General features: G+C 46.1%; 1 protein-coding gene across 6 annotated transcripts in view; it reads right to left on the reverse strand.

Annotated features, from left to right (window-relative positions):
• Positions 1–13,366, reverse strand: part of LOC146821589 (up-regulator of cell proliferation-like) — a 156,386-nt gene that overhangs the window by 62,440 nt on the left and 80,580 nt on the right. For 2 of the 6 annotated variants that reach the window (XM_085612609.1, XM_085612613.1), the window contains exons 3-4: positions 1,863–1,952; positions 679–780 (exon numbers count right to left, since the gene is read on the reverse strand). The exons of the other annotated variants lie outside the window; for them this stretch is intronic. In XM_085612609.1, coding sequence (XP_085468735.1) covers positions 679–780; positions 1,863–1,952 — 192 coding nt within the window. The remainder of the gene's footprint in view (positions 1–678; positions 781–1,862; positions 1,953–13,366) is intronic. 6 annotated transcript variants of the gene reach the window in all.

Below are 13,366 nucleotides of genomic sequence, written 5' to 3' on the forward strand. Positions count from 1 at the left end.
AAGCAAGTAAAGGTGAGAAGAGCGTCACTCCGGAGGAGCACCCTAGTCTCTTGTTTCTTCTCAATTCAAAGGTTTTTCCATTCATCATTGCATTGTTCTTCTAGTATTATCATTCTTCACCCATGGCTTTGCTACTCACCGTTTAAGTTTTACATTCCCTCAATACTGCCTTCTCCATTGAAAACCATCCATCCAAACATGGCTCTCAGTCTCAACAAACCTTTCACCAACATAAATGTACCTACGCATGCATCCTTTCACCCATCAAACCCATCTGAGGATTCCCTTCACCCACCCAGTCAGGCATCCTTTCACCCATACACTTTTACCCACCCAGGCAGGCATCCTTTCACCCTTATACCCTTTCATCCATCCTTCACCCACCCATTCATCCTATCAACCACCTATATGCATCCTTTCACCCACGCATCCTTCTCTTCCAATCATATTACATTTCACCCATCCTTTCTCCTTGCATCCTTCTTTTCCTTTTCCATCAAGCCATCATAGTCAAAGGTCTTTATAAAACTGTGTCTGCTGAGTTGTAGATAGAGGAGGCCATTACTCAACTCCCGCTATCTCTGCTAAAGAAGGGTGTGTTTAACTGTTCACAAGTCAACAGTACACACTTGCAGTGAGTAAATAATTAATTGTCAATAAGCAAGCAATATGACTTACCACTGCCCGCCACTGCCGCTGGCTCACCCCCTTGTATCGCTGCCGCATCTGCTGACTGACTGGCGCCGGTACTGCTGGCCCCAGCACTGGTGGTCAGTGCGGCTAGAAAAAACATTACACTTTGTTAGATGCCAGATATTTCTCTCCCTATTAATTTCTTTTATAGCAAAATATAACCACACACATCACTACAATTTGGTTACAGTACCTTCTATTAAAAATATTGGGTTAGGCATTTTGGTGGTGGCAATTTTTGAAAAGCCTCAAGACACACTGTAATGGACTAGCAGAGCTATTGATAAAACTGAATATTTGAAAAGAAATAAAAGAGTGGACAACTTGACACATGCTCTTGGTTGACAAATGCAATGGGCCTGTCCTCCTCATACTTCCTTCCAGCCTTGGTTCACAGTCATCACCAATTGCTGCTAATACTAGGCCTAGCTAATAGAAGGGGTGGGCGGAATTTGCGTAGTCGCGCTACGCAAAGCTCCGCGAAACGGTAAACAATCTCCGCAAGCACGCAGAAATTCCACGAACACACGGAATTGCTTGTTCGCAATGCTTTTTTCCTGTTCGCGAACGCTGTTTGCATGCTCGGGGGGGGGAAATATTTTGCGAACACGCTTTTTGAGAACGCAAACAAGCAAAAAATTCCGCAAATCCGCGGAACGCAGAATTTTGGCCAATTCCGCATTCTCCGCGGAACGCGAAATAACCCAAATTCCGCGAGTGGAACGGAATTTATCGCCCAGGCCTAGCTTATATACAACTTTGGGGTGTACAACATGACTATGGCCACTATGGCCACGCTGTCCTTTTACTGATTGAGCATGAGCAAGTAAAAGAAAGCCTCCTCATCTCAACAAATATACATAGAATACCTTACATGGGCATTCAATCTTCACGGCAGAGTAGTAGTTTGTGACCAATGGGTTCTCTGAGTCTTACAGTACCACCACTAGGCAGTCCACAAAATATATATAGAAAGCTGACTGACAAAGCAGTAGAAAGGAAGCTACATACTGAGTAGTACAGAAACTTGAAATATAGAAAATAAGTAAATAGGATAATGCAGGGATAACAAGAATTTAGAAATGGATAGATTGAAGAGGATTTGGAAAAAATGAAGAGCGGTAAAAGTTAGGGACATACATTTTAATGTTAGCAACAGGAGGACTTACTGGGGCCAGCAGAGCCATCAGCAGAGGAACATTGTGAGGCACCTACAGCAGCTCCCTCACCCGTCTCAGCCCCCTTCTTACCCCTGAATGCTGATGTAAGACATAAAGACAAAAAAAGATTGGTGGTAAATAAAATAATCTCTACAAAAATAATTTTCGTCAGGAAAATGTCAATCGCAACAACATTGAACTTTTCTAAATCAGATCGACTAGTAGTATCGTGGACCGTTCTATCCTAGTCCAAATTTCCTAAACCTACCTAGCCCTATTCCAAATTTAGCAAACTAGATTTTGGAATTACTAATAAATTGCAACAAATGATGTTTGCTTCTGATCTCATTCCCAATCTCATTCTCAACCTCCTTTGACGGGCCAATTCACTAAGTCTGCATTTTTCTTTAAATGCATAAATGGACACATGCATACCAAATTGGTTGCTTGACACTGTACGAGCTCCAAAGCAAAGTCTCTAAGAACTGAAGTGAGAGGATGTGCACAGCTAAATTACTAATACTAACTACCACTATCTTAGTGACACGACAAAGGAGTCACTGCATTACTTTTACATAGGCAGCCCAAGCGAGCGCCAACAAGTACGATTAGGTAGTGCCGAGCACCTGTTTAGAATAATTATCACATAATATTTGTATACTTAACTTACCTGGGTGTGAGCAGCATGCTTGCTATTTTGGAAAAAAATATTATCAATAGCATAGATCACAAGTACTAATACTATTATTAATTACTCATCACCCCCATGACCTCTACTCCTAGCAGGTCCTGGTCCCAGTCCAGGATGTGAGATCACCTGTGCATCAGCTGCTGCTTGGTGTGCTGGAAAAGAGAGCAGCAGTACACTGCCCGGCACACCCTTGCCCAATGCTCCGTGAGTCCGTATCCAGACCCAGGCCTGCCGCCTGCTGCAAGGGTGGAGGGGAGGTGGCGCTGGACATAATAAACCAGCACTGCCACTTCCACCTCTGAAAACGAGGCACAGGGCTGCACCCCTTCCAGGCGCCGCCTTCTGCAAGGAAGGTGACTGCTGCCCTTTTTTTTGCGCCCTGCTCTGCTATGGCACTGGGGGGAAGAGAGAAAAAAAGTATCAGGAAAAAGAACTAAGGAAGGTAAAAAAAGGAAGTAAAGCAAAAAAATAGTACAAAACTCACACAAAAAACACCAAAAAGTAGAAAAACATAAAATACACACTCACAAAGAGAAAAGGTAGGACAGTAAATAAAAATGAGGGGAAAAAAGTTTTATAAGACAATGATTAAATAGATTGAGAAAGGATGAAAAAGTAGGCCCCAGCACCATAAATAGAGTGAGAAACAAGATGGCCACGCCCATTGCAAACCACTTGGTGGTGTTTGCGCGAGTTTTCTGGACGTGAACATACTTCACATTGACGTATGGTGTAAAAGTCATGCGCACAATTGGAACTAGGGAACTCGTCCCGATTGCGGAACTCCGCGTAGAGTGGCAGAGTTTTTTTACAACTTCACAGAGTTCTGGCACAGCATGGCTACACGAGTTCCGCCCGGGCCTAATTGTGATTAAGTAGGGAATGTAGCATGTTGTGACGGACATCATTGAGCTATCTTATATGGAAATGTTGTTATCAGTGAAGAGATATGAGTTATTGAGTGGGGGTGCCAGAGTGCCTAGAGGGGAAATTTGTTAGTGATAGAGAGTGATTAGGGATGGTCAGACATTGTGGAGTTATACTACGCGGAATGCTGCAGAGTTGCATAAAACTCTGCGGAGTTCTGCTTCGCCCTAAGACAAGGTTGTCGCATTGTGTGTGATAAGTGCGACAGTCCCCATCACATATTCCTATAAATGAATCAGACTGCAAGTCATGACATGATTCACGTGCTGCACACAATCATCAGGGACTGAGCTGGGGGGACTGGAGCACTGGCAACAAAACAATTTCATAGAGCTTCACTAACCTATCTAGCTCCGAAAAATACAATAAATATGGCAAGTTTGCACATCAGTGGATATTTAGTAATAAAGAAAAATAACAAGCTGAATAGAATTCCCTTCACAAAGGCGATTTTGTGTGTACAATTACAAACAATATGGGTTTTGTGCCACCAGGCCTTTCCTCCGCTGACTCAAGTCTCTTTGCGCACTTTTGGAAGAAGTGAGCACACACTCTAACCTCTGCTTTTGCAGCACCCCAACCTAAGTCACCCACTGACGTCCCTACAGTCACTTAGCCAACCCCACAGCAGTTTACTGTGCTGCTACTCACCCTAAGATTGGACTCTCTCTCTCTGTTGTGTGTGATGTGTAGCTAGGTCTCGTCCTGCAGAGTGGGTGCCTCCTCCTACCCGAGCCAAGCCCATGCAGCTGGGCTCCTCGGTTGATAGCTACAGGGCTAGGGCACCGACTGTTTCCACTACAGTGTCTAGCACCAATGTTTCTGCAAGGGACCCTCACTGACTGAGAGCACTGCGTGTGGACACACGTGACCCGCTCTCTAAATTAAGCTCCCGAATATATCCCTGGGAGACAGCAACACGCTGGTTCTGTATGCGGGCCAAAATCACGCCCAAGGGGTCCCAGAGAAAGTATAATGGCTACTATTCTTATTTTTTATTAGAATGCCCTGCCAGTTCCCTAAAGATATGCCCTTTTTCCCGAAGCCTTGAATCCCACCCCTTCCATAAACCCACCTAGTAGACAAACATTAATACGTAGCTCGTACATGACCTCCAGTGAGTACTGCAGTGTCCTGGGCTGGCACCCAGCTATCGCCATGCAATGTCCATGACTCACAGGTCAGACTGCCTGATACTAGAGGCCCTAGGCCACCGACCCCTTCTCTACACCTGCCCCTACAGCAGCTGGAGGCCCTCAGCAACTACTTGTAAAACTTCAGCAGACTCATCAACTCTCCAAGATGAAGTCTCCTGGGTTAAAAATAAGTGTTCAGAAATGTCTCAGCTCTTGGGCAAGGCCTCCGCTGAGCCCCCTCAGCTTTCCGGCTGCAGTTTGCCCAAGTGCTGGAAGCTGGAGCAGACATGGTGCACCCGCCGCTGTAGTGAGGGCTGCGATTTATATACATACATTGCCATGTTAGCATAAGCGCGTTAGATGTTAGAAAGCCATCTTGCCACTTTTGCTGCTTTTGCACACGGCACTGCAGATAAATGTTATTATTTGAAAACTGCTTGCTCGCCTTTTCTTCACATGAGAACTGTCTGTTGTTCACATCCCTAGACGTGCGCTGCGACCTTGGTCTGAACATTGTGTAAAGAAACAGTCTGGGTCGCCAGACAATGCATGTTTTTGAGTTCAGGTTGATCGGCCCACTATTTAGCCATAACACACACACTCGAGGCACCTTGGGTTACACCTCGTGTCTTCAAGGCTCACCAAGACTCCCAAATGCGCTTCAAGGGCTTGAATTTCCAAGACATGCAGTCTCGGAGCGCGTGCACCGCTGCCTTTGGAAGGAAGTGATGCTTCTGTGCAAAAAGGCCTTCTAACAGTAGGGGTGCACTTTAACAGCAGGGGTGCACTGTTCACAATCTGGTAACTTGGCATGAGCTGGAGTGACATGACATTAAGAGGCATGACATGACATCACCATCTACTGAAGAAGAGATTAGGGGTCGTCCAGCGCAAGTAAACTCCGCTGTGCGAGAGGCAGAGTTTTTTCCGAAAAGGGGTTCGCTCCAAGCAGAGCGTGGAGTAAAAAAAACTTTGCAAGATCCTCCAGAGAAGCTGATTTCATTGCCCACCCCTAAAGTTGATGAGTGTACTTACCAGTCTCTGCCTGGAATTCCCACAATGCCTTTAGTGTGGAGTATGGACAACACGTTCTCCTCCCAGCCCAGGGCATAAGGTTGAGGGGACTGGTAGAAACACCCTTAGTTGTCTGGGCATCTTGCTGGGCCCTGAAAGCAAGGAAATGGACTCTCCCCAGCAGGTCATTCTACTGGCTGCAGATGTTCTCCTGTGAGCATCCGGTGTGGGAGATAGCATTCACGTTATCCACTATTCTGGCCCACATTTCCCATGTCTGGCTCATGATTGTTGTAAGGATTAGGGTTCCAAACAATTGTGGATCAACCCTAATTATCTTATCCACCATACCAATTAACTAATTTTCAGAGAATCTGGGGTCTCTTCTTCCAGTCATCTTTTAAAATGTCTAGCCAGGAGCTGTGATGCAGATGCTTTGTATTGTGATTGGTAAATGGTTTGTGCCACTTGAAGAGTGTCTTTTGCAGTGGGAGCTGCAGGTGTTATTGATGAGTTGTTTTGAGAAAGTCTGTGTTTACAGATGCGTCTGTCAATGTTGACAAATGTGTCCACTGTCAGAAACCCCATCCACCATTGCTCACCTCCTTCAATAGGGTCCCTCCATCCCACTCTGATGGCTGACTACTCTAAATATAGTAGACAGATATCTGCGATACCAAGTTTGAGCTGTATACGTCATGACAAACGACGGGCCATCATGCCAAACCCCAAATATGCCAGACAGAAATCCATCAGCCTGATGGATCGATCTGTCCCTCCATGATGAATTAACAATGACCGGTCTGCAAAACTCTAAATCAGAACCTTTATCTCTAAGAAAAACTCAGTGGTATTTTCCATTAACATAATTTATTTACTCATCTGAGTTGTGGCTGAGGCAGAGATTAACACATTCAGCCTGCAGCATTATGGCCTCTAAACCATCAGTTGGAAATGGTGGCCTCACTAACATCCAATAAGAGTCTTTTATTTCATCCTCATTGAGATTTGTGCTTCCAGTGTTCTTGACAGGATTTGGACATGTCATACGTGTGCCTGCTCACCTTTCAGTACAATAGAGATTTTCCTAACCTGCACAGATAAAACCAAATGTTTATTAAAGGCAACAAGGTGCCCATTTTCTCTAACTCTCCCTGTTCATTGTACCAATGTGCCTCCTTCAACAGGAAGCTGACATTCTCTCTATATTGGTCTTCAATTTTTTTTATGTGCAGGCGTTGTTGTTCAATTGCAGTGAGTGTGGTTTGCTTGCACAAACTATTTTTCTCCTGGATTTCCAAGAGCACTACCGTTGGACTGGGCCCTCTCTGCATGGTCACCCCCAAACGCTTTGTCTTCGCCCCTCCTATTTTGCTGAATTAATTTCTGCTGGCTGTAGGACTCTGTGCACTCTACCGCTGCTAACCAGTGCTGCAGTGCCTGTGCTCTCGACCTAAAACATGGTAATATTGGCTTATCCCCAATTGGCATATTTAGTTTACTAATAGGTCCCTAGTAAAGTGGTGCTACATGTACCCAGGGCCTGTAAATTAAATTCTACTTGTAGGCCTTCAGCACTTATTGTGCTACCCACTTAAGTAGCCCTGTACATGTCCCAAACCTGCCAATTCGACTTGGTAATATAACACTGTTACATCTGACTTTTCCAGTGGGTTTATCCCCATACGTTTTGCATTTTGGCCTCCTGTTTTGGACCTGTTTTTGTTGGTTTTATGACTCTAGGCACTTTACCACTGCTGATCAGTGCTAAAGTACATTTACTCTCCCTGTAAAATGTTATGATGGATTGGTGATTCCATGATTGGCACATTTGATTTACTGGTAAGTCCCTAGTGCAGTGCACTGTGTGTGCCAAGGCCCTGTAATTCAAATTCTGCCAGTGGGCCTGCAGCACTGATTGTGCCACCCACATGAGCAGCCTGTAAATGTAATTCAGACCTGCCACTGCAGTGTCTGTGCGCAGTTTGGTACTGCCATGTTGAAATGGCAAGTGTACCCACTTGCCAGGCCCTAACCTTACCTTTTCTTACATGTAAGACACCCCGCAGGTAGGCCCAAGGTACCCCTGTGGGCAAGGTGCAGTGTATGTGAAAGGTAGAACATGTACTGGTGTGTGTGATATGTCCTGATAGTGAAATGCAGTATATTTCATTTTTCACTATTGAAAGGCTATCTGTCCCATAAGATAGAATGAGAGTTTTTTTTATAACATCTTATAAATATAACTTCGCATTGGGATGAGATAGAAAGATGGAGTTTAGTATGCCTGAACTCTGAATATAAAAATGCTTATTTTAGTAAAAAATTATGTTTATATTGTGTGTTTGAAAATACCACTTTAGGAAAGTGTGCATTTTCTTGCTTAGTCATCCTGTGTGCCTCTGTTGGTTGGTGTATTGACTGTCTGGCTTTGGAGTGACAGGGGCTGGGAAGGTGCATTCTCTCAGACAGCCACCGGGGGGGTTGATGTATGGCCTACTTTTCCTGAATGAGTCAGGGTTTGGCTGAATAGACCTTAGCTTCATTCAGAGTAGGGGGAGGAGTTCTCACTAGCACCTGAATAGGGCAGATCACCATTTAGAGTGGTGGGAGGAGATTTCCCTTGCACCTGAATAGGCCCTGTCTGCCTTATACAATGCTATCTCTACCTCCTGCAGGAAAGCTGCACCAGGGAGGACAGAACTGGGTTTGGCTGGGCAAAGAGCTTCTCTGCCACCAGAGAACAAAGCAATTTGTGCTAAAAAGAGTGGAGCTCAGACCCCTGAACTTTAGATTACTCCTGAACTATAGCCTGCCAGCAAGAAGAACTGGGAAAGCTGAAGGAGGAGTACTGTTCCTGTGCTGTTGGGGTTGGCCTGCAGTGGTTGCTTCTGTCTTGGGCAGGGAAAAGACTGGACTGTGCTTTTACCATCCTGCTGTTAGAGTTTTCTCCAAGGGCTTGAAGCAGAAATTGCCTCTTGTTGGAAGTCTCAGGGATAGAAAAGACTTTAGAGATCACTTCTGGGAATCAAGAGGAGCCTTTTCCAAGGAGAACAGCTCGAGAAACTGAGGAGGAATACTGCCCCTGTGCTGTTTACTGTCTGGGGTTGGCCTGCAGTGGCTACTTTCTGCAAAAGAAAGGAGAAGGATTTTATTGTTTGCTGTGTCTCCTGCTTGAGGAAGATCTCCAAAGGCTTGAAATAGAGCTTGCCTCCTGTTCTGAAGTCTCAGGGACACAAAGGCTTCACCCCCAGTCCCCACTGATCTCCTTTTCTGGGAGTTCTGACCTGCTGAGAGGTGTCTGTCAGTGTTCTGGACCTCTGGAGGTTGTTTTGGGACTGGAAACTGCAAGAACCGTGAAAATATATGCATTGCCTGCTCGCGGCTGTAGAGTCTGCCGTGTAACGAATCCTGTGCACCGATCTGTGATGTCCAAGATCACAACACCGATAATGACGCAGGCCCGGTTGGAGAAGAACTGACGTATCATGCTGGATTGTCACGCATTGCCTCGAAGCTTAAAGTCTGTCGCATCATTGGGGGACACAGTAAGAAACTGACACATCACCTCCCCACACAGTAGGAAACCAACGCATCACCTCCTCTCCGGTAAGGACCCGACACCTCACCTCCCCTGCGCAGCAGTAAGGAACCGACGCATCACCTCCCCCAGAGCAAGGAATAGATGCATCACCTTCCCTGAGTGTAAGGAACCGGCGCCTCACCTTCCCTGTGACCCTTTTTGCTTGCATTTTTCGATGCATCCAAGGTACTTTGTGTAAAAGTGTTGCATCCCACATTTTCTTAGAACACAACTGTTTCTAGCTTTTAAGAATCATATTTTTAGTTCTGTATTGTGGATTTTTGTCACTTTAGTCTTTTTTGGTTTAGATAAAGATTACCTATTTTTCTAAACTGGTGTGGGGTCCATTTGTAGTGTTTTCACTGTATTACTGTATGTGTTCAGAAATGCTTTACACATTGCCCCTGAGATAAGCCTGTCTGCCTGTGCCAAGCTACCGAGGGGGTGAGAAGGGGTTATTTATGAGTGTATTCCCCTTACCCTGACTAGGATGAAGAATCCCAACTTGGACAACGGTGCAAACTATTGCCAACTAGAGACCCCCATTTCTAACAAACCCCTTCACCACGCCTTAAAATCCCCTTTTATTATATATAAGTCACCCCTGTGGTAGGCCCTAGGGGGCCCACAGGGCAGGGTGCATTGTAATTAAAAGGTTAAACATGTACTTCTATGTTTTTATGTCCTGGCAGTTAAAACACCTAAATGTGTTTTTTACTACTGTCTGGCCTACCCTTCCAATAGCATAACATTGGGTTGCCTTATTACATTTAATAAGTGATAACTTTTGATTTAGAAAGCGTAGACCTTTCATGTTTGGTGTCTGCGAAATTGTAACTAAAAGTCCTCTTTAATTGTTAATTCAGATTTTAAGTTACAGTTGTAAAAATGCCACTTTTAGAAATGTAAACACAAGGAGATGATGGATGGAGCACTGAAACTTTTCAGACAATCAACCCCATTCACAGATCTGTGTTGAATCCATCATCGTTCTTTAGCTCACTTCACCAACCCTGTTCAAACCCAGTTTTTTTTTTTAAACCTTTATTTTAGAAGTTGTTTGTGCGAACATACAGTGCGTTGCATAAGTACAGCAATTGGTACACATCTCATTCACTAACAATACAATGTAGGCAGGAAATAAACACATCAGGCATAAACAGTGCGGTCCTAACCCACGTAGCAAGCAATTACATTTGTCTCATCGCATCCATAGGGCTCCCGATAATCAGGCACCCCCAACGGTTCCCTGCACCCAGGACCAAGGTAGCATAGGGGATGAAGTCCCACATTGTGAAGCACCTAAAGCACCACATACCAAGGGGGGGGTACCCTCTCCTAACTGACGGTCAGTACGGCTTAAGTGGTGTCTCAGCGTGAAGGTTATGTGGATGTCGTGTCCTCAACAGCCGTTTCCCCTCTTAACAAGTAGCAGTGTAATGGAGCCCAGATATCCACAGGTCGCGATGTAGGTGGTAGAAGTTCAGAGTATGTATGTATTTGTTCCTGACAATAAGTAAGATCTCGCAGCCAGTCCTTAAATTTGGGGGCCCTACCCCTACCCCATTTACATGCAACTCGTCGTTTGGCAAGCAAGAAGGAAAGCGCAATGAATTTGCGGTGTGAAGCTTGTATGGGCTCTACGTAACCCAAGAGGGCAAGGATAGGGGAGGGTTCTATCTCTGAATTAATCATTGTAGAGAGTGCCGTAAAGATCTGGCACCAATAGCGATTCACCGCCTCACACGCTCACGCCAGGTGAAGAAAGTCCGCCATAGGGGCGTGACATCTGTCGCATCTATCGTCGTCTTGGAGTCGGTATCTATACAGCCGCGCAGGAGTGTAATATAATCTGTGGATGTATTTGTAGTGTATTATCCTAAATCTAATACTAGGAGAGACACGCTCCGTCTGCTGGAGGCAGAACTCCCATTGTTTGTCCGTCAATGGGGCCGGTAGTTCCTGGTCCCAGTTCGCACGAGCTGCCAACGGCGGGGCGATCACAAGTGTGTGAACCGACCCGTAGATTCTGGAAACTAGCTTCGCAGGGGCCTCGTCCAAGAGGATACGTTGTAAGGGTACAACAGCCGGAGGCTCCTTCGGAAAGTCAGGTGTTAGTGTCTTGATCCCGTGCCGGAGCCTAAGGTACAGAAAAACCTCTAGGGGCGAAGGTTGGATGCCTCCAAATAGATGCTCCATAGAGCGGAACATACCATTATGATATAGATCTCCCCATGTCCTGACGTTTAGAGTGCGAACCAATTTCCGAAACCCCACCTCCTGTAACAGAGGCAGACTAGGATGGTAAACAAGTGGTAAGAGCGGCGCATATAACACGGCACTCTCTAATTTGGTTTTGAGTTGGTTCCATGCAGTCACCGTGCTCATCACGGTCGAGGGCGTAGTATCTGTCCCCCGTACTGGGATATACAAGGCGCCTTCTATGGGGATCGGGTGTGCAAGCCAGTGCTCCGCAGCAAGCTGAGGCATATATCTTGGTTGCCGTATCCAGAAATAGGCGTAGTGTGCTTGCGCTGCTTGAAAATAAAGTTCAAAATCAGGGACGCCAAACCCGCCCTGACTATATGGCCTAGTGAGAACCTCCCACCGTAGCCGGGGCGACTTCCCACCCCAGACTAGTCTAATGAGCTCTGAGCGGAGGTGCCGGAAGAAAAACCCACCTGGGTGAAAGGGGATATTCAAAAACAAATATAGCAGTTTAGGTAATATTACCATTTTAATCAGGGAGGCCCTGCCAGCCATAGAAAGGCGAAGCGTGATCCATCTAGTAATGCAGGCGGACACACGTGTCATCGTCGTTCCATAGTTGGCCCGCAATAACTCATCTTTGTCCTTTTCTATGTGGATACCCAAATACGTAAAGTCGCCGTCACTCCAAGCGAGAGGGTAGTCCAGCACAAATCGTTTGGTAGATGCCGTGAGAGGGAAAATACGCGACTTGTTCCAATTGATCTGAATTCCGGAAAGCCTACCAAAGCAAATGAATTCTCTAAGAATCGGATTATCGCTGGGGTCTCGTATATACAGAGTAATATCGTCTGCGTACATGGAGATTAATATCTGCCTATGAAAACATCGCAACGCCTTATCTTTATGATGTTGCCTCAATTTTGCAGCAAGCGGCTCCATGGCTATAGCGAACAGAAGAGGCGACAAGGGGCAGCCTTGTCGAGTGCCCCTGGAAATGGGAAACGCTGCAGAAAGGACGCCATTGATTAGCACCTTAGCCCCAGGAGACGTATACAATAGTCTGATCCACGAGATGAAAATGAGTGGAAACCCCATGCGTTCCAGTATCTTAAAGACATAGTCCCATTCTAACGAGTCAAAAGCCTTCGAGGCGTCCAGGAAGACAGCAGCCATCGGCAGGTCCTCGTGTACCGAGTTTAGGATCGAAAAGAAAGTGCGCAGGTTATGGGACGTTGCCCTGCCGGGCACAAACCCTGCCTGATCAGGCAAGATCAGGTTAGGGAGGAGCAAGTTAATACGAGTAGCAATCAATTTCGCGAGTATTTTCACATCGCAGTTGAGCAATGAAAGGGGCCGGTAGGAGTCGCATTTATCTGCAGCTTTCCCGGGTTTGAGTAGTGACGTAATTAGGGCCCTGCGCATAGACGGGGGTAACCGGCCCATCTCGAGGGCATCCTCGTAGACCTCCCGTAAGACCGGTGCCATAAACTCAATGTAGGTTTTATAGAGATCTATGGGTATCCCGTCCAGGCCCGTAGCCTTGCCCGACCGCATATGCATAATAGCTTCACGTACCTCATCTAATTCAAAAGGGGTGCTCAGAAACTCCCTTTGAGCATCACTAAGCCACCCGAGGGACACATCCTCGAGGTAGTCGTGCAATTGCAAATCCCCCACCCTAGTGGATGTATACAATTGACCATAGTGTTCCACAAACGCATTAAGGATGTGCGCGGTGTCTCTGTAGACTACCCCCTCCACGTCTTCAATCTCCACTATGGTGGTGGGAGGCCGCGTCAAGCTAATCGTCGCTGCCAGGGCTTTCCCAGGCCGCTCCCCCTCGCCATAGCGTCGGGCAACCCAGTGTTTAACCCTAAAGTTCGTCTCCCTGGTGGCCTCGCTTGTATATTCCGTCAGTTTGTCACGAATATGTGCTAGCGTTATATCATCA

The sequence above is a fragment of the Triturus cristatus genome, chromosome 6 (assembly GCF_964204655.1).
Source record: "Triturus cristatus chromosome 6, aTriCri1.1, whole genome shotgun sequence".
In the NCBI taxonomy this organism is placed as follows: domain Eukaryota; kingdom Metazoa; phylum Chordata; class Amphibia; order Caudata; family Salamandridae; genus Triturus; species Triturus cristatus.